Below are 20,931 nucleotides of genomic sequence, written 5' to 3' on the forward strand. Positions count from 1 at the left end.
TTTGCTTATGCGTTATCGCTCGTTGCATCGAGCACAACGACGAGAGCATAAGAATCCATTGACGTGGAAAAGGCTGAAACGGTGGTCACACAGAAGATGTTTCAAAACACTCTTTCTGCCGCCAATTATGGAACGTTCCCAACTCTTCATGGCCATCATCATCCTGTCCAGCCCTCTCGTCCCTATCACCATCACCATCATCACCATTGTCATCATCATCATCTTCATCATCACGTTTGACGTTGATAGACCAGTCTACTGCTCTCGGTTTTCGGTTTGTAATTTTTTTTAGTTGAATATTATTTAATATAGTTTTTCTTATCGATCCTTTTTTTTTTTAATTTTTATTTGATGAGTTATGAAACTAATCATTGACTGATGCAGCCACCCAAAGATGCTTTACCTAATTACATATATCCCTAGCCAATTAACTTAACCACAAACGTCAGTGTTTTGAAGCAGGCTCTGAATAAAACTGTAAGAGAAAAGAGTATTCAGAGAAACTCTAAACCGGCCAATCATCATCTCTAACTCTGATTTTTTCCTTTTATTTTCACCTTTGCCTACAAGATAATTAAATGAATACATTTAAGACCCTCTGACTCACACTAAGAGTCTGATACTTGTGCTGTATCGGAAGCGGTGGTGTGTTCTAGTTCCTTTGGTAGAAAGAATCAATCTAAATGTTGTTGAGGCATGGCGTCATCTCCGCCTTTGAACAGTTGACTTCTCATTCACTCTCTTCTTCAACTGTGATCAGAAGACAACAGTTCTTGGTACGAACTCTTTGTGCCTCAAGAACCCATCTCCCAAATCTCATCAGAGCAATGAGTTCCACATCGGAAGCCGACGCCGAGAGTGTTCTTAGAACCGTCACACCATCGCTCGACCCTAAACGACACAAAGGCCAAGCTGGTTAGAATTCGATATCAAAAGATCTTTTTTTTTTTTTCTAAAATCAAATTCCAACTTCAGTGTTTGAGTCTTTGGTGTTTTCTTTTATGTTAAGCTCTTTTGTGTTGTAAAACTTGATCTGCTTTAGGGAAGATAGCTGTGATTGGAGGATGTCGTGAATACACTGGAGCTCCTTACTTTGCTGCCATTTCAGCTCTGAGAATCGTTAGTAGTTTCCTGTTTCTGTTAAGCTTCTTTCTACTCATCTTTGGTTTTGAAACTGATCTCTTCTTGTCTGGTAAAACTTTGTAGGGTGCTGATTTGTCTCATGTGTTCTGTACCAAAGACGCAGCTCCTGTTATTAAGAGCTATAGTCCTGAGCTTATAGTTCACCCTGTTCTTGAGGAATCCTACAACATCAGGTGAAAATGTGAATGCTCCAGTCCACATTGTTAGTTTAATTAGTTACAAAGCCAGTTTTCCATAATCTCTATATCTTGTTATCTGGATTCAGTCAGTTCACCGAGGAAGAGAAAAGAAAAGTTCAGGATAAAGTGATAGGAGAAGTGGATAAATGGATGGAAATATTCGATTGCCTTGTGATTGGTCCTGGTTTGGGAAGGGATCCTTTCCTCCTTGTAACAGATTCCTCTCATCACATTTACTTAATTTGAGTCCTCAATGCTTTGGTTGGTTGACTTTGACTTTGACTTGACAACTCTGTATCTCCAGGAGTGTGTGAGTAAGATCATGCTTCTTGCCAAGAAGTTCAATGTTCCTTTTGTTGTCGATGGGGTAAGCAGAGTGATTTGGCTTCCTTCTAATTCCCGGATCTTGTGATTGTTTTTGTCTTTTCATTTGTTCTGTATGATGATTCTGCAGGACGGGCTGTTTCTCGTAACGAATTCAATTGATCTTGTCAAGAGCTATCCGCTTGCTGTCTTAACTCCAAACGTGATCGAGTATAAGCGCCTGGTTCAGAAAGTGCTGAACTGTGAAGTGGACGAAGGGAAGGCTGAAGATCAGCTACGTTCTTTGGCCAAACAGTACGAAGTTACAAAACTCAGTTTACTATAGCCTAGAAAGTAAAAACTATTGTTATGATAAGTAATATTAGACGCCTGTGTTGTTCAGGATTGGTGGCGTGACGATTCTGAGGAAAGGGAAAACTGATCTTATAAGCAATGGAGAGATAGGTGAGTAACTTTTTCTCTTGTCTTTTTCTTTAGAAAACGTTGTTGAGAATGTGAAGTTTGATTGTGTTTATTTTTTACAGTAAAATCAGTGAGCATATATGGTTTCCCAAGGAGATGTGGTGGCCAAGGTGATATTCTCTCTGGGAGGTGAGTTCACTATTCTTTGATCAAATACCATCAGATTACTCACGGTTAATAGAGCGCCTACATGTATTTGTTTCGTCTAGTGTTGCAGTGTTTCTGTCATGGGCGCAACAGCTTAAATCAGGTCCTGAAAGGTTAGACATCTCCTTTATCTCAACCATTTTCTAGCTCAATCATTGGTTGATTGAGGCAAGTGTTTTTTTTTTTACACTCTCTGAAAATTTCAGTCCATCTGAGAGTCCAGCAATCTTGGGATGTATAGCTGCATCTGGCCTGCTGAGAAAGGCTGCATCTCTGGCTTTTACAAAACATAAGAGATCAACTCTCACAAGTGACATTATCGAATGTTTAGGAGAGAGGTATGGGATTCTTTCTTGCTGAAGCTACTATAACAGAGAATCCGCACAAAAACTGTATTAATATTTTCGGTTCTTTCTACAGTTTGGAGGATATCTGCCCTGTATCTTAAATCTGCACAACTCATGGCTGCCTTCTACTCATCTCGTTGTCTGTGAGAAACTTGAAAAGCTGCTCATGTTTTCTCAATAATAAAAACCTGAATCTTGTAATTACCTAAATAGAAGTTACTACTCAATACTCAAGACCCATTCATTGCCACTCTGTATAACTTCTTTAGGTTCGTGTTTGAGATTGTAAACCAGACTGAAAATTTCGAGATTTACTTGAGATACAAGGATCAAGAGAAGGTGGTTTTTGGATTTTAGAGAGATGGCTTATTTAGGACGAATACAGTTAAAACAGGAAGAAACAGACGCTGGCTATACAAAGAAGCAAAAGACAAGAGAGAGATATAACACTACACTACACACATCATCACATCATCACATAGCTTAAAGAACTCATAGAACAGCTTCTTGTTTTGGTTGATAGCTTAAAGAACTCATAGAACAGCTTCTTGTTTTCACAGCACGATTTATTTTATTTTTTTGCTGTTGAAGAGTTTCGATTTTCAATCTGCAAGAACTGTTGCTCCTTCCACCTGTTTCCACCACCATTGTTTGTGCTATGTGAGCCTTATTAAAATATTACTGAGGAAAAAAAATAAAACTACATATGGTTTCTTAATCTTGAAGAATTATTCACCTTGAAGGTGGCTCCCCAAATTTCTTCCTCTTTAGCAGGAATGGCAGTGATCTTGTTCTTAGGGTTCTCAAAGCTCCTTAGCCCACCTAAAGCAGTCGAGTAAAAGCAGCCTGCAATGCATGCAAGCACAACCATTTAAATAGCTCCCAATCTAGCTTCTAATGTCATAAAAATCTTAAACGTCGGAGTGAAACAAAAAAAAATATGAAGAAAACAAACCTTGAGGGAAAGAAGCAAGAGACTTGCCACAAGCACCTTTTAGCAACTCAACATCATCAGCAAATGCCACATACCCATCAGCTGTTATCCCCCAATACAATGGAACCTTACCTTCTTGGTCCTACACCAAATTAAAACCGATTTTCACAGCCAAATTCAATCTAGCTCCTCACAGGTCATAAAAGGGTTAAGAAAAACTTACAGAAGCTACAAACAGAGTGGATGTTGATTTATCGAAGACCACAAAGGCGAAGTCGCCACTTAGGTGAGCCACTACATGGTTGGCAGGGTATGGAGCTCTGTCACGGAGAGTCTTGTAAGCCTCAATGACCAAAAGAACCTCATTTGCATTCTTAGCAAGCCCGTATTGCTGCTTCAAGCTTCCTAGGTTGTCAAGTGAGCCTTGGAACAAGCAGAATATCTCATCCTTAGCCCCAAATGACCTACATATAAATTCAAACAGAAAACATCTTAAGACAAACCTATATGTATATATAGTCACAAAGTCCAAAATGTAGGGTATCTATCTATTCTATTAAAACTCATGTATGACCAATTGATATTTGTTTGGTCCAATTATTTATAACCCACTTTCTTAAAAATTTAACTGCCATGACATGTATATATATATTATAACCTCCTCTTCCCTTGGTATTTTATAACCTCCCGATGAAAAAAAAATGAAAAAAAATAACCTCATCTTCCCTTTACTTCCTATCATTTCGGGATGCATTACTTTGAGTGGAAAAAGTATTCGACTACAATCATTGACACCAACCAATTCATCTATTAGATGCTTTGATTTTCGCATGTCTGATACCATTTTGTATATACATTATCAATAACAATTAATAGCATTTATATTCATAGTATCAATAACTATGTTTACAAATAAATAAATAATTATACCAGCTTTAAATATCGGACGGTTTGAATAAAAATATCAAATAATTTAGATAATTTTAAATTTATGGATAAAAATATTCGGGTAATTTTGTTAATAAATAGTATTTTTAGTATATTTAACTATTTAAAAATTAAGTATAATTAATATTTGTGGGTATATAATTCCATTTTAAAATTTTGGATACCTATTTGGTTAGCGGTTTGGTTCCGTTCAATTCAATTTTTTGGTTCCAGAGATATATGATTCACTTGATTATTTATGAATTAGGTTTACATTTGGTTTTAGTTTTTTGGTTCTGGATAAATGTGTCTAAACCTATACAATATCTTATACAGAAATTAGAGGTGGTCGTTCGAGTACTCATTCCGATTTGGTTAGGATCTAATTCGGATTTTGGGTTTTCGGAGTTTAATATTTTAGCCTCATTCAGATATTTTTAAATTTTAGTTCTGGTTCGAATAACCCATTGAAATTATTTTAAAAATCTTAAAGTTCATATACTAAATAATATTGATAACTGTATTGTATATTGATATGTTTGTTGCTTCCTACGAGCAAAACACATACCTATTTCATTTAACTACTTTTTACATGTAACTGATTTTATGAATGTGGAACGGGTGATATTCTTTTTTTTTTTCAACCAGGAACGGGGTGATATTCATTTTAAGCTATATATAAAAAATATACCGAAAAAACAAAACAAACAATATATCCGCGTTTTGTAGCGCGGATCAAGATCTAGTTGCAATTGTTAAAGTTAAAGATGGAGAATAGTGAGAAAGGTGAGTCAGCATTAGATCGTTAAATAGACATGCAATCATGGATGCTAACATAGAAAGCAAGGCATAATAATTCTTTTTTTTTTGGTATAAGACTATCTATCTATACAAATGGTTTGTGGGGTTTGGTGGACCAACCAAAGTTGCCTTTTGTAGATTTGGACATACCATATGTATATAGATTTGTTGATGGGTTTTGTATTGTGACTTCTTCTACCACACTATGTCATTGAGAAAACTGATATCATGTACAGTAAATAGTGATTGTGTTGTGCCACATCATTGGTCCATTAATCTAACATTTTTTATCTTTCAATTTACGAGTATAACATGTGATTGGATCGATATCTTTCTGATAAATTAATTCTTTGCTCACCCCCCCCCCCCCCCCCAAAAAAAATAAAATAAAATAAAACACCTGGATCCATATATAGGTTGAGAGATGATTTTTAACCAATGTAATCTTTTCTTGGATAAGTACTTAATTTAAGTTGTAGTAACGAATTAATACATTTTATAAAGGTTACATATGATGTATATGCATATTTCTCAATATATATATACTAATATATAGAAATATATCTTTTTTGTCAAAAATATAGAAATTATCTTTTTAGAATAAATATATTTGGACTTTACTCTTTCATTATTGCTTGTGTCCCACACACTACTGACTACACCACAAACACATCACCCTAGTTTGAAGTAGGGCTGGGCAAATAAACCGAACCCGAAAATCCGAACCGAATCCGATCCGATGAAAATGAATCCGAACCCGACATAAATACCGAATGGATCTTGTTTTATGGTATTTCGGGTTATGGGTATTATCCGAACCGAACCCGAAATTAAATGGATATCCGATAGAACCCGAAACATTCAAAATGCCAAAAAAAAACTTGTACCAAACATGATCTCAATTCCTAATATGTAGCCAAAATACACTAAGATATTATTAAACATATACAATAACTATCTACTACATGAAGGTTGATGGTTGAAAGTGGCGGTTGAGGCTTGAAATTTTTAGATTTTGGTTTTATTTTCATTGAATAATTTTTTTCATTTCATGAGAACTTAATTTTTCGTTTTATGATTTCATTTATTGGTTTTCTTTCTATCAATAACAACGTATACCTTTCGTTTGACTTTGAATGATCATGTTTGATGTTTTTTTCTTATTTCTGAATCGATTTTACTTATGTTTTGGTTACAAAATAGGTACAAATCAAGTACTTTAAACCCGAAGAACCGATTTTACTTATGTTTTGGTTACAAAATAGGTATAAATCAAGTACTTTAAAATCGAAGAACCGGTTGGAACCCAAAACCCGAAAGTACACCGGGTTGTACCGGTTCTTTGAAGATTTACTAACCCCGATCCGAACCCGATAAAACCCGAACCGGTCCCGAACCGAATTTTTATATAATCCGAATGGGGCTGATTTTGATAAACCCGAAAAACCGAGACCCGATTGGACAAAACCGAAACCCGATTGGGACCCCGAATGCCCAGGCCTAGTTTGAAGTAATGGAGTGCAAAAGAATAACACCATTCTGTGTAAATTGGAATCCAGTTGAGATTATATATAAAACTATTTTATCTACATGAATTAATTTGATTAATGATCTTCACTAGTTCCCTCTCTTATCAGTATGGTTTTAGATAATAAAATCGGACGAAACATGGTTCCAATCGGTCGATCCATGCAAATGGACCTACGCTGTTTATAAGGAAATGAATAATTTTATTTTTCAACGAAACTAAAAACCCTGGACGATGATGTCAGTATTTCACCCCCGTCCGATTGATCTAATCGAACGGCATAGACTTTGGGATCATCGTAAAGCTGATTTTAACAAAAATAAATAAATGAAAACAAGTAAATAGCCGACGGTCTCACCTTGGCCGGAGAGGACTCTCTTTGTGGTGGGTGTACGCAAGCTGCACATAGTCTCCGACTTGTACGGTCACAGCGGATGGGTTTTTCTCGACAAACTTGTTAACTAGAGCCGCTCCGGTTGTCTTCGGCGACGGAGTTCTGCTGCCGGCGGCCACCAGCTCTTCCGGCAATGATACTATAGCTCCGCTAAAAATTCCCAACATTTCCTCTCTTCTTAGATAATGATCCACGAGAAAAAAAAAACTAGTCTACTAGAAAATTAAAACTTTGAGTTGCTTCTCTGCTAGATATATATCGGACATGGAGGTTGATGACAAAGGAGAGAAATGGTGTTTATTAATATAGGAGGATGATGACGATATCGTGGGCATTTTCGTCATTTCAAGTCTTCATGATTCTTCTATTGGTTCTTCGTTCTTTAGTTTCTTTGCACTGAAATTAACGTCAATAATACGTTGGTCCCACACGGAGGTGATAGGATCATTCTCGAGCGTCAGATTCTAGTTTTAGTGGGACCTATGTTGCCATTTGTCGTGCCTTGTCTTATAGTCTTATCCATCTTCTTCTCAAATAGACGAATAGAAAATTTACTTCAATTATATAATTTTTTTATTTTAAACTCTTAAATCGTTGTGAATATGTAATGAAAATTAAGAAATAAAAAATCATTGTAATAGTAAATGACTATTGATTTTTTATTATTGTAAAACTGCTGGTAATTAGCTCTTTTTTTGAAATTTTATTTTATTTCAATTTGAAGCCAGCAAACACTTTTCGTAAAACAGAAAAGATATCATACACTTTAATTTATACACTGCTCTCACAAGTTACAACTTTTTAAACCATTGTCTTCGCTCTATTTTATTAGAAAAATCAGCAAAAATTTATAAACGAAGCTAATTATTATATATAGTAGGATGTAACCGGTGAAGTGTAACATGCATCAAACAGAGCCTGACAACTAATAAAATGATAAATTACCGTGTCTATTCTACTTTTAAGTGCTTTTTACTAAGTCGATCGTCCTAGAATTAAATCACCAACCATAACTCAGATATTTATTTTGGTGTTGGTGTGGTTCATATTTCTTTTGTCAAAATCAGATATGTTTTTTTTAACAACAGTCAGATATGTTTTATTTGCCAATGAACTAGGAGAGATTGTAGAGTTCGTTTTCTGAAAGCAACTTGAACCTAATTTAAATGGACATATTTCGATAATATAATATCTTTAAAATTTAGAAATTTATGGTATGTCAGATTAAAATTAAATGTTGACAAAAGAACTAAGACAGCTACGGGTTCCAAATTATACATGTCTCATTGTGTACAAGAAAAACTGAAATTATACATGTTTTAATGATAATTTATGATATGTTCACTATAAATTCATCAAAGATTCCAAACCTTGTTTTGTCAAAAGAAAAAAAAAAAGGTTCCAAACCTTGTGCGACATTAGACCTTGCGGAATAATTTAAAACTTTCACGAGGAGCTTATACGAGGGCCTATAGTTTCAGTTGCAGTTTTTGTATAGAAAATGAGATGTGTTGTGTTGATTAAAAAAAAAAGAATATTAAGAATCTTAGAACAGTGAGCCGCCCACTGTTTTTGTTTTTGTATTTGGGGCTGTCTTTTAGTAAATTTTGGTCTAATGTAAACCAATCCATGTCTGCTAATAAAATTCAAAATTTGAGTGGTGCGTAGACTGATCCACAAAGTTCGTTGTAAAACAAAACACAACCTTATGCAATAAATGTTTGCGCACATAAACCAACTTACTTTTCCAAATTAAATACGAAGATAGGTGAGTTGCTGAAGATTATTGACCACTAGTTAAGAAAATGACACATTCAAAAAAGGAAACCATAGAACAAAATAAAAGGTTTGGTAATAACAACCGAGAAATGTATAAGATAAAAACTTAAAACTATTTCGAGAAATGTATCAAAGACCACAATAACCGACAAAATGTTAGAATAAACAAATGTGGACCGAAGAAATTATTTGAGAGAGAGCATATTATTTGGTAGCCAATAAGGTCATACCAAACATATTTCGTTTAGGACATTGTTCAATCCTGGTGGTAGAGTTAAGAGTTTTTTTTTAACTTTATATACTTAGAGATTTTGAATGGACAATTACTGTTTTATCTATTGTCCAATGTCCAAGAATATGCATGATTAAATATTATAAGATTATTATGTATATAGTATTGGGATTTTGTCTTTTTAATTATAATCAAACTAGAATCTTAAAATTATATTCCCTAAAAATATTGATGATAATACTATAAAGTAACTGAAAACAATTACTGACGTTATCATTTTGTTTTGTCGATGTTAACAAAATACATAATAATTTTATTTTATTATAAACAAGCCACTAGTTGTGTTGTTCTCTTATCTCCACCAGAAAACAACTATAGAAAACAAAAAGAAATACTTGAGGAGTAGCAAGCATCAAGCTTGGACCTGGGGCTCTGGCAGCTACAGCTGAAAACGACTCTGATATTGTTATGTTATACAATCGAAATCAACATCTTTACAAAATTTCCAAAAATTATTTCAAAACAAGATATTTATCTCATTTGAAGATGGCATATATAAGTTTTCTTTGCCACATATGATTATCTAACATACAATAGTTAATAAGTCATGTGAAACTGTTATTTTGTCTACAAATACGGTGTGGACTGGGGATGTGTAGACCTAAAGCTTCCGTATATTTAAACTTAACAATTATTGTTGGACCATCGTTGATACAATGATCTATAGGCGAAAATGGTCACCCATCTCATTCACCTTAGCTTTTACAAACTACAAAAACATAAAAGTCTTCATGTGTAAATATTATGTTGCTTTCTTATTTCTTTTTAGTTTTTGGTAATATCGCGATTGTTCATAATGTTTTTGGCTGTTTGGTTGTTTTCTTTGATACGATCACAATGGAGTATGTCCTACCTATTTTCTGTGCGTTTTTTTTTGGCGGTTTTCTCTTATACTAAAACTCAATTTTGGAACAGATTTTGAATTCAGGTCCAAGAAATACTATATAAAAATTTGGTCAAAAAATACTATATAAAATTCTTAGACAATAAACAAAAAACAATAATATTTGGCATGAAATTATTGAAATAAAAAACAAGCGACAGTCAGTGAAAGTACACAAAACAAACAAAATCTAATACAAAGGTGTCATAGTTGGGCCAACCCGATTCGACTCGGCGTTTACAACAACCCGATAATCGGGCCATCCCCAAGCTTTAGTTTTCATTTCAATCTTTTTATTCCGTATGGTTTATGTGAATCTTGTAATGCTAAAAACTACAATAAATTATTTATGCAGTAGAATTTAAGAATTGTAGTCACTGCTACTCCTATATGAATGTTTGATGATAACTCTGTACATGGGGTTGAGCCTTAGAGGAGAGGTTTGGTCATGGTTAAAGTCGCTGTGGGCATGTAAGAATGCTACATATCTATACATAGGTATTGCACAAACTCCATCATCCTTGCTGGCTCCTTCGCCTCTGCATCTTATTTCATCCTTTCAAGGCTTTCCTCTACGGCGGATGTTAACAGACACTGTTTGAATTTAAATTTATGTATCACGACCAACAAACTATATTAGTGTAAATGAGTAGAGTTGCTTACAGTAACTCATGTAAGAAACGGTACTCTTATGTCGACACAAAACATACAAAGACGCAAAACTGACAACATCTACGTGTTAATATCAGATGTTTTTAACTACAAAGCTTCTGGTCGGAAGGAATTTCTTTGTCCGAACCCCATCATCGAGTTACCCAAATCAAAGTCCAATACAAAGCCTTCTAACTGTAACCCACCCATTGTAATCGGGTTGACCCGGTTTGACCCGCCGTTCACAATACCCAAGCATTGGACTCCACCACCAACATCCACCAATAGATTCTTCCCCTGAATCCTCCACCTCACCATCTCGCTCTGCAAAGCGAGTTCAACCGCCGGAAACTCTACCTCAGCCGAAGACGTACTCGTGAAGCAGAGACCGAACGGTGCTACGGGAGCCACCGATTTAGCGTTAGTCGCAGCTTTAACGTAACCTTCCGCAAACACCGCGTAGAGCGAGCTCTCTAGCGTCGTGTAAGGAACTAACGTGCTTAGCTCCGCCGATAACGGACACTTGGCGGCGAGCTTCTCCCCGTTGACTCTGATGGATTTCACGTTGATTAAGTAATCGCCGCTCGAGCTTGTAGACAATGGCGTGTAGACCAACGATCTAGCTGCGGCCGTTCCGAACACCTCCTCCACCGAACTCGTTGACACGACGGCGTTCGACGGCGAGAAATAAACAGTTAAACGACGGCGTTCGCTGGTTTCCGCGGCGAGTTGTGAAGGGAGAGAGATTTGGGCCTTGGAAAGGCCCATTACTACTTGGGCTCCACTAGCGAGCCCACGTAACAGCAACGGAGGTGCACATGCGAAGAGTGGATCAACGGTTCCCTGAGAAGAAACAGATCCGAGTGATAAGACGTCTGTTGCGAGCTCTCCTCTCGCCGTAATCCCAACGACGTCGTTTCTGACGAGCAAATCGCAATCAGCGTTCTGGTCTCCACGCGATGAAGCTCCGACATAATCAACTTTCACACAGCCGCTTGAGCTTCCTGATATCAGACTTCGCGACGTGGAAAGATTTCCCGAGGAACAGTCGAACCATAGAAGCGGACCGGAGAGATCCACCACGAGCTTAACTGGCTCCGGCGAGTCCCCAAGGCGAATCTCTGCGATATGTTGACCTGTTGATAGGTCTCGAGTAATCGGGAAAACAGCTCCGTTGACCGAATCATAGATTTGTGATTTGGTAATGAGTAGAACGGAGAGGAACGATAAGACGAAGAGATTCAGACAAGAAGTAGAAGATGCCATTACAATTGTGATAGAGAGGGGGGGGGGGAGATGGATCTGGACGGTTTTAAAAGGATTAGGTTCTGGTTTGAGAGAGGAGAGAGTGAGACGCGGTGGGACGTCGCCGGTTAAGATTGAGAGTGAAAATCGATAAGGATTGGTTCGTTTTAAGGAAAGTGCTGAGTAGACTGTCGTGTCGTTTCGCGAATTGTGGGGACTTTTTGTTCTGGTCAATGTTTATCCATTTAATTTTTCGAAAGGTAGCCCCACTAGAGGAATATTGGCACGTGCGGCGGGAGTTTTTTTATTTAATGCGTCGAGATATTTTGTTATTTTCTGGGAATATCCGCAATCATGTGAGTTTATGCGCCAGTTGGAGTAGTACTTTGCTAATTTTCCACCTGCTAATTAATTCATTTGAGTATACAAATTATGGCCTAATAGATTTTTGGACTTTCCCCCGGTGACTTGTGAATTCGCTGGTTTTGTTTATGTAGTTAGTAGTTACATCTCAAAACTACGAAGAGTAAAAAAGAAGATTTTTGGATAATTTATTAATCTATGTTCTTATACAAAACCCAAGAACCAATAGCTAGAACTCTAGAACGATATATATATGCATTGACGGCTGTCTTTTTTTCCCCAGCGAACCTATGTTTTGTAGCTTTGTAAGTTAATGATAAGATTATTGTACAAAGTAATTTAACCAGCAGCTTTTTTCATGACTCTGGTTTTCTTGGTCCTGAGGTGATTGAGAATCTATCTTTATCAAGAGCGGCTCATTTAAATCAGCCGGAGCATCAACCACATCGTTAAGCTCAGGCGAGGCAGCAACCGCTCCGTTCATGTCTCCTCCGTGCTCTGCTAAAGCTTTTCTTAGAGCGTTCTGTGCCACCTTAGTAACACACACCATCAATATCACTGCAAAAGAAAGAAAGAAACATAAGTGAATCTGTACATCTTTGCAGGTTCATAAAGACCATAAGTAACTTTCCAACTAACCGGATACTACAAGGCTCAGAATCAAGGATGCCTGCAAATTACCAAATATTAGTCAGAAAAGAGATTGAAAAAGAAGGTGATAATGTACTTAAGCTTGTGGGGATCTTACCCAGTGACCGAAAGATAGTTCACTCCACTTGTGAGTCGCATCAGAAAGGTCTTTTAGAGTAGTTCCAACGTACACTAACGCAAGCGTTATTGGCTGCCAAGTTAACAATGCATTAAACTGTATTCTTTTGATCTCACAACTAAACATTTATCATGGAGAGAAGTGGATTAGATGAAAATTACCATCATCCCTAACCAAGAAGAAAGCAAGTATGGTCCCAGCGTGATTGGAGTTACAGATAAGAGGTAGTTCAACATGCTGAAGGGGAGAAGTGGAGCAAGCCGGAGCAACAAGCATATCTACATTCAGTTTTTGCATGAATATGATGATTAAAACTCGCATTAGTTCTCACCTTGAAACCGGATTTCTCAATAGCGAGAGCCACCGACTGAAACTGAGGATAGTCCTTCAACTTTGCAACTACAAAAGGTTTTCCAATCTGCATAAGAACATTCATCATGTAAGTAAAAAGATAGCATATGTCTGCAAATCTTCTAGACTTACCGTACGGCCTAGAAGAAATGCTGCTCCAGAGCCAAGCGTGGCCCCGACCGAGTCCCCCACAAAACCAATTGGTAGTCCAAAGAGGTAGCCGCCACCGATCTGAATATTACAGCCTCAACCAAAATAAGATTTCTCAAATTTATAGATAAACCTTTTCACTCTAACAACGAAAAGTTGAGAGTGGAGAATGGCAGTCGTTATGTAGTACACACAAAAGAATTAGGATGTGATGTATATACCGTAAGAACAGAGGCAGGAACAGCCAGAACTGTAAGAGGAATGTAGGCAACAGCTCTACACATATTACAAAAGAAAGAGATGTTCAGTAACTAGGTAAAAAGGCCTCCTAACTCTTATGTTTCCAAACCCATGGTTAAACAGATATAAAAGCTTAATAAGCTCACAGCTACAACTCACTCAAGACATAATTAGTTTCATAGCTCAAAAAAAAAAAGCAAAAAGGAGAAACACTTACAGGGTAAGCGGTCCCCAAGGCCCTAGATCTTGTTCAACCCATAATAAAAAATCCCTCAGAAGCTGAAACACACACAAAGAGAGACAGTAAGTTTCATATAGAACTAGCCAATGCTAGAAACCGCTACTTGGTAAATGAAACGAATTCAAAAGAGAAGACTCTGAATAGTTTTACACACATAACCACAAAAGTTGCTCATAAACCATATGCAAAGGGTCAAAATGAGCACAAAAAAAAAGATGGAAAAGCTCAAAACTTCATTGCTATGAAACCACCTCAAATGAGGCAATTCAGCAGAAAATCAAAAGAAAAGCAAATGAATTTCGAGAAAACAACAAAGAAACCTTAATTTTGAAACCTTAATTTTGGCAATTCACGGACCTGCTCGACGGGGAGGAAATAGAAAGCTAGGACGATTGCAGCTACAAGGATCAACAGAACTGAAATCCGAAGAGCAGATCCCCACGTCAATTTTTAATTTCTTACTTTAATCAGAATAAGTTTATTTTACACATATAATAAAAAAAGTATAGTTTGAAAAGAAAAAAAGGTGTATTTTCCAAATTTTAAAAAGTATTTTTAGATAAAAAATAAATATATAATATAAGAAACAGAAATATTACATTAAATAGAAAATATACGCTGCTTATAATTGGAAAACTAGTATAAATCGGAAAAAAAAAAACAAGATAAAGGTTGCATAGAGCGAGACGCATTAGGAAATAATGCATAGAACCTCATTTGCATTCTCGGACACTTGACGGTTCTTGATTCAGAAACAAAGTGGAGATTAGCCGGCCAATCAGCCTATCTTATGAAATGTGTTAGGAAATATCGTGTTATCGTTACTTCTATTAAAAATTCATTTCAACAACATGTTTGATGTAATTTCTGATTCATATAATATGTTACATTGATTTGATATCAATAATAGAAGATGTTATTTTATTATATAAAGTTTTGTTCTTTAACGTTACTAATTAAAATGATCGCAACACATGATAATTATATATTTAAGATTATGACATGTGTGAATTCATCTCATAATAAAAATATATATATTAAGATAATAACAAAAAAAATTTGTTAAAAAGTAATTATAATTATTATCTGATAGTATTTTTCCTTTTTTTATAATCATAAACAAAAGATAACTGCAAACTATTATATGATAGTAGTTTTCATTTTAATATGATGACATGTGTTATAATGATTATAATATATATATAATAGGATAGTAAAGATGAATTTTGATAAATTATTTTAAAAATTTATTTAATAGTTACTTAAAAAGTATTTGTTTGTATTTTTTTAGAAAATTTACTTTTAAAAATCCCCAAACAAAAAAAAATTGAATTTTTTTGTAAAAGATTATATTGATGTTGGTTTTTCAAACTTGCTAATTAAAATGATTGTGACACAAATCAATTATATATTTAAATTGTGATATGTGTTAAACTATATCATAATTAAAAATAAATATATTAAGATAATAATAATAATTTTTGTTCAAAAATAATTATATATATTGTTTAAGAGTAATTTCTGATTTTCAAAATCTAAAATAAAATATAATTGTAAAACGATTATTTTATAGTAATTTTATTTTTAATATTGTGACGTGTGTTAGAATATCTCATGATTAAAATACATATATTAAGAAAATAGAGAAACAATTTTTTTAAGAAAATTTCAAAATTATTCAATAGTAAAAAAAATAATTTTAAAATTATTTAATATTAATTTGTTAGAAAATTTCCATTTTAAAATTTCTAAAGAAAAATATATTATTAAAATAAATGATTTAATACTAATTTTCTAAAATCTTAAATAAAAGATAATTGCAAACTACTATTTGATAGTAGTTTTTCTTTTAATATTGTGACATGTGGTAGAATATCTCATGATAAAAATATATATACTAAGAAAATAGAGAACGAATTTTGGAAAAGAAATAACTTTCTTATTTACTTAATAGTAAAATTATTTAATAGTAATTTTCTAGAACATTTCCTTTTTAAAAATTCTAAGGAAAAAAATATTAGTATAATAATTTATCAAATACTAATTTTCCTTTTCTAAATCCTAAAGAAAAGATAATTGAAAACTATTATTTGATAGTAGTTTTACTTTTCAATATTGTGACATGTGTTAAAATATATAATATCAAAATATATATAATAGGATAATAAAGATGAACTTTTTAAAAAGTATTTATTTAATAGTAAAAAGGTAAATTTAAAAATTATTTAGTAGTATTTTTTTAGAAAATTTTGTTTTTAGAAAATCTTAAACAAAACAAAGATTTGAAAATAATTTGTAAAAATTATATTAAGCTGTATTTTTCAAAGTTGTTAATTAACATGATTGTGACACATGTCAGTTATACTTTTAAAATTGTGATGTGTGTTAAACTATATCATAATTAAAAAAAGGAAAAATGATTGCTAGCTACATGAAGTATTGGTCACCACATGGCTAACCATGCAAACTAAATTAATATATACCTAGCCACACGAAGTATATGTTATGCATGACAACATCCCTCAACTTTATGATGTTATGTAGTTAACATCACGAGTTTAATTTCATTTATCCAAAAACCTATGTGGATGTTAGAGATCGTTTAAATATCTTGTTTCCACAGTTAAAATATGACCCATCCGACTATAATTTAACTAAAATTAGATTTTGACCCACATTTTAAAAGCGAAGAATATTTTTAACAAAATCTAATTTACAAAATCAATATGTTTTAACATGATAAGTATAGTGTTTTAACATTTTTATTTGTAGCTTTAAAACTATATAATTGTATTTCTTTTATTTATATTAATCTGTTTTGTTATGAAATTTTAATAAGTAATGTTTTAACATTTTTATTTTAGTGTCTTTTAAAACTATATAATTCTATTATTTTTATTTTTATTACTCTGTTTTGTTTTTTTTTAATTATTTTAATCTGTTTTGTTATGAAGTTTTACTAAAAAATTGTAATTTGTTTGATTAATTGTGGGATATATAATTCTTTGAATTTTTTTTTAATTATAAAACTTATTTGCTGTCAATTTACTAACTCAAAAATTTTATTTGTTTAAAACTTATTTGATGTCAACTTATACCAAACATAATCTTACGTATATAATTATTAATTATATACTTTTAAGAATAAAAATAATCAAATAATAAGAATCTAATATGAAAGGTTTACTTAGTTTAAATGAATGGAAATTCTGTTTATGAAAAACTCTGTTTTGATTTTGTAAATTAGATTTTGTTAAAAATATTTTTACGATTTTAAAACACTGGTCAAAATCTAATTAGGTAAATTACCATCAGGTACGTCACATTTTCGTTGTTGTAACGAGAGATTTAAACGGTCTCTAACATACACATCATTTTTTGGATATGGAATTAAACTCGTGATGCTAACTACATAACATCATAAAGTTGAAGGATGTTGCCATGCATAATAAATATTTCGTGTAGCTAAGTATACATTTGTTTAGTTTGCATGGTTAGCATGTGATAATCAATACTTCATATAGTCAGCAATCATTTTTCCTTAAAAAAAACATGCTAAGATAATAAAAGATGATTTTGGTTAAAAAATAATTATATACATTTTTAAATAGTATTTTTTCGATTTTTAAAATTTGAAGTAAAATATAATTGCCAAATGATTATTTGATAGTATTTTATTTTAATATTGTGACATGTTTTAAAATATCTCATGATTAAATATATATACTAAGAAATAGAGAAATAATTTTTTTAAGAAAATCAAAATTATTTAATAGTAAAAATTTAATTTTTAAAATTAGTTAATACTAGTTTTTTATCCTTTTTAGAAATTCTAAAGAAAAATCTAATACTAATTTTTCTTTTCTAAAATCCTAAAGAAAAGATAATGGTAAATGATTATTTGATAGTAATTTTAATTTTTTTACATCTGTTAAAATATTTGATGATTAATAAAATAGATAAAAGATGATAAAAACATTTTTTATAAAAAAAATTAGTTTTAAAATTATTTAATAGTATTTTTCTCTATTTTTTCTTATTAAAATTATGATTTGTCAAATAATTTATATAATACTAATTTTTATTTCTAAACTAAAACATGAAAGAAAACCCGTTGCAACGCACAAGCTCATATCTAGTAAAAAATAAAATTAAGTAATCATAATAATAATAATATTTTCAAATTTAGATATGAGTTATTAAAATTTTTAATTTCTTACTTTAATCAGAATAAGTTTATTTTACACATATAATAAAAAAAAAGTATAGTTTGAAAAGAAAAAAGGTGTATTTTTCCAAATTTTAAAAAGTAATTTTAGATAAATAAATAAATACATAATATAAGAAATAGAAATATTACATTAAATAGAAAATATATGGTGTTTATAATTGGAAAACTAGTATAAATTATTATACAAAGGTTAATTGGAAATCAAACAGAGGAAAAAAAGAAGATAAAGGTTGCATAGGGCGAGACGCAAGAGAGAGATACCTGTCTGTCTCTCTTCTCCGCCTGTAAGCGCCGCTTCGGCAACATCATCCCAGAATAAAAGGTAAAGCGGAAATCTTTGTTGTTTTTTTTTTTTTTTTTTGATTTTACTATTGGTAATCAAAATTTCAATAGAGAGTTTAATGGAATTTTTTTTGTTTTCCGATTCCTAGATGGACTCGGATGCTGGTGCAGTGTATAAAAGAAGCGGGTCTGGACCATCTGTTATGATGAATCAGACAATGCTGAGAAGACATGGCTGGTCATCGACAAGTGTGGTGGAATCGCTACCAGACGAAATTGTGGAGCTCATCCTCACGAGACTTGCTGTGAAGTGTCTGCTGAGGTTTAAATGTGTATCAAAGAAGTGGAAATCCACAATCGAGTCCCTCCGTTTTAAAGAGGCACAGTTGAGGCAATCGCAGCAATCGGGAGATCCAGATTTTCTTTATGTGACCGAGTATAATAATGATGATGATGATGATGAAGTGAGAATCATCCCTGTCTTGGGGTCGTCGTCAATGATTCGTACGGGCAAGTTCCCATCTATTCCCAACACCAAGGTTTGCTATGGTAGTTGTGATGGTCTTATATGCCTCTTTTCTCACCACACACCTAACATGGTGGCGAATCCGGCGACCAGATGGCACCAAAGTTTTCCTCTTTCTAGAGTCCAACAGCTCCTCTCCAACATGTGTAAAACCGAATCAGCCTGGGATACCCCAAACCCTCAACTTGGATTCGGCAAAGACAAATTCACAGGCACCTACAAGCCCGTCTGGTTATGTAATTCAGCTGAATTTGGCCGCCGCCTAGACAACACTACTACTTGTGAGGTTTTCGACTTTAGCACTAATGCTTGGAGGTACCTTGTCCCTGCTTCTCCGTATCGGATTTTGGATGGCCATAAGCCTGTGTATTTTGATGGGTCACTTTATTGGTTAACCGAGTGTGCCAAGGTCTTGTCTTTTGATCTTCACAGTGAAACTTTTCAAGTCATCTGTCAAGCTCCCTTTTCCCATATACCTGAACCTCAGCAAGTCGTCATGTGCATCCTCGACAACAGCTTGTGCCTATCCCAAAGAAACTGGCCCACCCAAGTGATATGGTCCTTGTTGTTACACACCAACAATACCTCGTGGAAGGAAATCTGTACAATAGATCTCACCAAAACCTTTTCTTTGCCTGAGGAGCTTCCTCATTTTCCATTACCAGTTGCATTGCCAGTAGCGCTTCTGGAGAAGAAGACCAAGTTACTCTTTGGTCCTGCACTTATGCAACCAATGGTGATACATGATCTCCATACCAAATCTTATCATAAAGTTTTATCACCCGTGGGCGTCTTTGGCTATCCCGTTTGTCATTTCGATTCTTTATTCTCCCTTTCACCCAACTAATCTATTTCATACTTCATTTGAACCATTGTAATTTTTAACTTTGTCTTATTGCTGCTGTATACAAAGCTCTTTTTTTTTTTTTCCTTCTTGGCTGTTTATCTATATAAATAGATGCCTCGGAAACTAGCAATGATCTGAAGAGATTGTCTCTTCTCCTTATAACCTCATCATTTTCGCGTTTGAATATATATATATATGCATGCAAATCGTGTGTCCATCTATTTTGAAGGTTTCATTTGAATATATATATATATTCTCATTAGAGATGCGGCTACAGGTGATTTTGTTGATATCACCAACAACTCGGAGAAGGAAGGAGGCCCAGAAAGAGCAGAAGCCTGGTGAGTGCCTCCATGCAAATTGTAGATTTTCTCATGGGAGCCAGTAAGATGGAGTCGATGTTGGATGGTCAAACTGAACGTTCACGAGGGAAAGCTTCTTGATTGCTCATATAATAATCAAAACTGTGTAGGCGTGTGGGTTGTAGACTTGTCGGTATATCTCTCTTTCTCCTGCATACTTTCTGATAGTTTGACCTGTTCCATAGTTTCTTTTTTAATCTCTAAACCCTCTCAAATTTTAATGACATCCTCAGCGCCACTCAGTCAAATTTTCACCCAGAGAGAATCTCGGGCTCAGGCAGAGATCAACCAGTTCTGAATGATAACAGCTCAAAGTTTACTCTCAGAAATGGTTCTTAGAAAGTGAAACAAAAGTCTCATGGAAGATTATCAGTTTCGCAAAACCCAAAGGAGGCAAAGTCTACTGGAAGGTCATCAGTATCTCAAAGTTCAGATCCCTTTGATAAAGGAACCAAAGCCTCTTGGAAGTTTGTCAGTTAATCATAGCTCAGACGCAGTTAAAGAGTCATTAACCTCGTCATGTATGTTTTACT

The 20,931-nt window shown here is 34.0% G+C and overlaps 4 protein-coding genes and 1 pseudogene across 4 annotated transcripts; 2 read left to right on the plus strand and 3 right to left on the minus strand.

The window, feature by feature from the left end:
• Nucleotides 1-472: 472 nt before the first annotated feature.
• On the plus strand, nt 473-3,081 carry LOC111212886 (ATP-dependent (S)-NAD(P)H-hydrate dehydratase-like). Its single transcript, XM_048774960.1, has 11 exons — nt 473-915; nt 1,043-1,119; nt 1,207-1,316; nt 1,409-1,532; nt 1,627-1,689; nt 1,777-1,940; nt 2,029-2,090; nt 2,171-2,237; nt 2,318-2,368; nt 2,462-2,593; nt 2,676-3,081. The coding sequence occupies exons 1-11, from the start codon at nt 684-686 to the stop codon at nt 2,701-2,703; spliced, it is 1,110 nt and encodes a 369-aa protein (XP_048630917.1). The 5' UTR covers nt 473-683; the 3' UTR covers nt 2,704-3,081.
• On the minus strand, nt 2,932-7,558 carry LOC111212887 (stem-specific protein TSJT1-like). The gene is made up of 5 exons (XM_022714511.2): nt 7,151-7,558; nt 3,760-4,000; nt 3,558-3,678; nt 3,339-3,448; nt 2,932-3,234 (listed from the first exon to the last, which is right to left on the minus strand). Exons 1-5 carry the CDS (start codon nt 7,351-7,353, stop codon nt 3,205-3,207), a joined length of 705 nt encoding a protein of 234 aa, XP_022570232.2. The 5' UTR covers nt 7,354-7,558; the 3' UTR covers nt 2,932-3,204.
• A 3,164-nt stretch (nt 7,559-10,722) lies between these two features.
• LOC125604763 (probable aspartic proteinase GIP2) lies at nt 10,723-12,154 on the minus strand. The gene has a single exon (XM_048774963.1). It carries the CDS (start codon nt 12,055-12,057, stop codon nt 10,900-10,902), a length of 1,158 nt encoding a protein of 385 aa, XP_048630920.1. The 5' UTR covers nt 12,058-12,154; the 3' UTR covers nt 10,723-10,899.
• Nucleotides 12,155-12,561: 407 nt separating this feature from the next.
• Nucleotides 12,562-14,597, minus strand: LOC125604764 (annotated as a pseudogene).
• A 3,954-nt stretch (nt 14,598-18,551) lies between these two features.
• LOC111212888 (F-box protein At1g11270-like) lies at nt 18,552-20,115 on the plus strand. Its single transcript, XM_022714513.2, has 2 exons — nt 18,552-18,703; nt 18,813-20,115. The coding sequence occupies exon 2, from the start codon at nt 18,813-18,815 to the stop codon at nt 20,034-20,036; it is 1,224 nt and encodes a 407-aa protein (XP_022570234.2). The 5' UTR covers nt 18,552-18,703; the 3' UTR covers nt 20,037-20,115.
• The last annotated feature ends 816 nt before the right edge of the window (nt 20,116-20,931 follow it).

Source organism: Brassica napus, unplaced genomic scaffold, assembly GCF_020379485.1.
Source record: "Brassica napus cultivar Da-Ae unplaced genomic scaffold, Da-Ae ScsIHWf_619;HRSCAF=914, whole genome shotgun sequence".
Lineage (NCBI taxonomy): Eukaryota > Viridiplantae > Streptophyta > Magnoliopsida > Brassicales > Brassicaceae > Brassica > Brassica napus.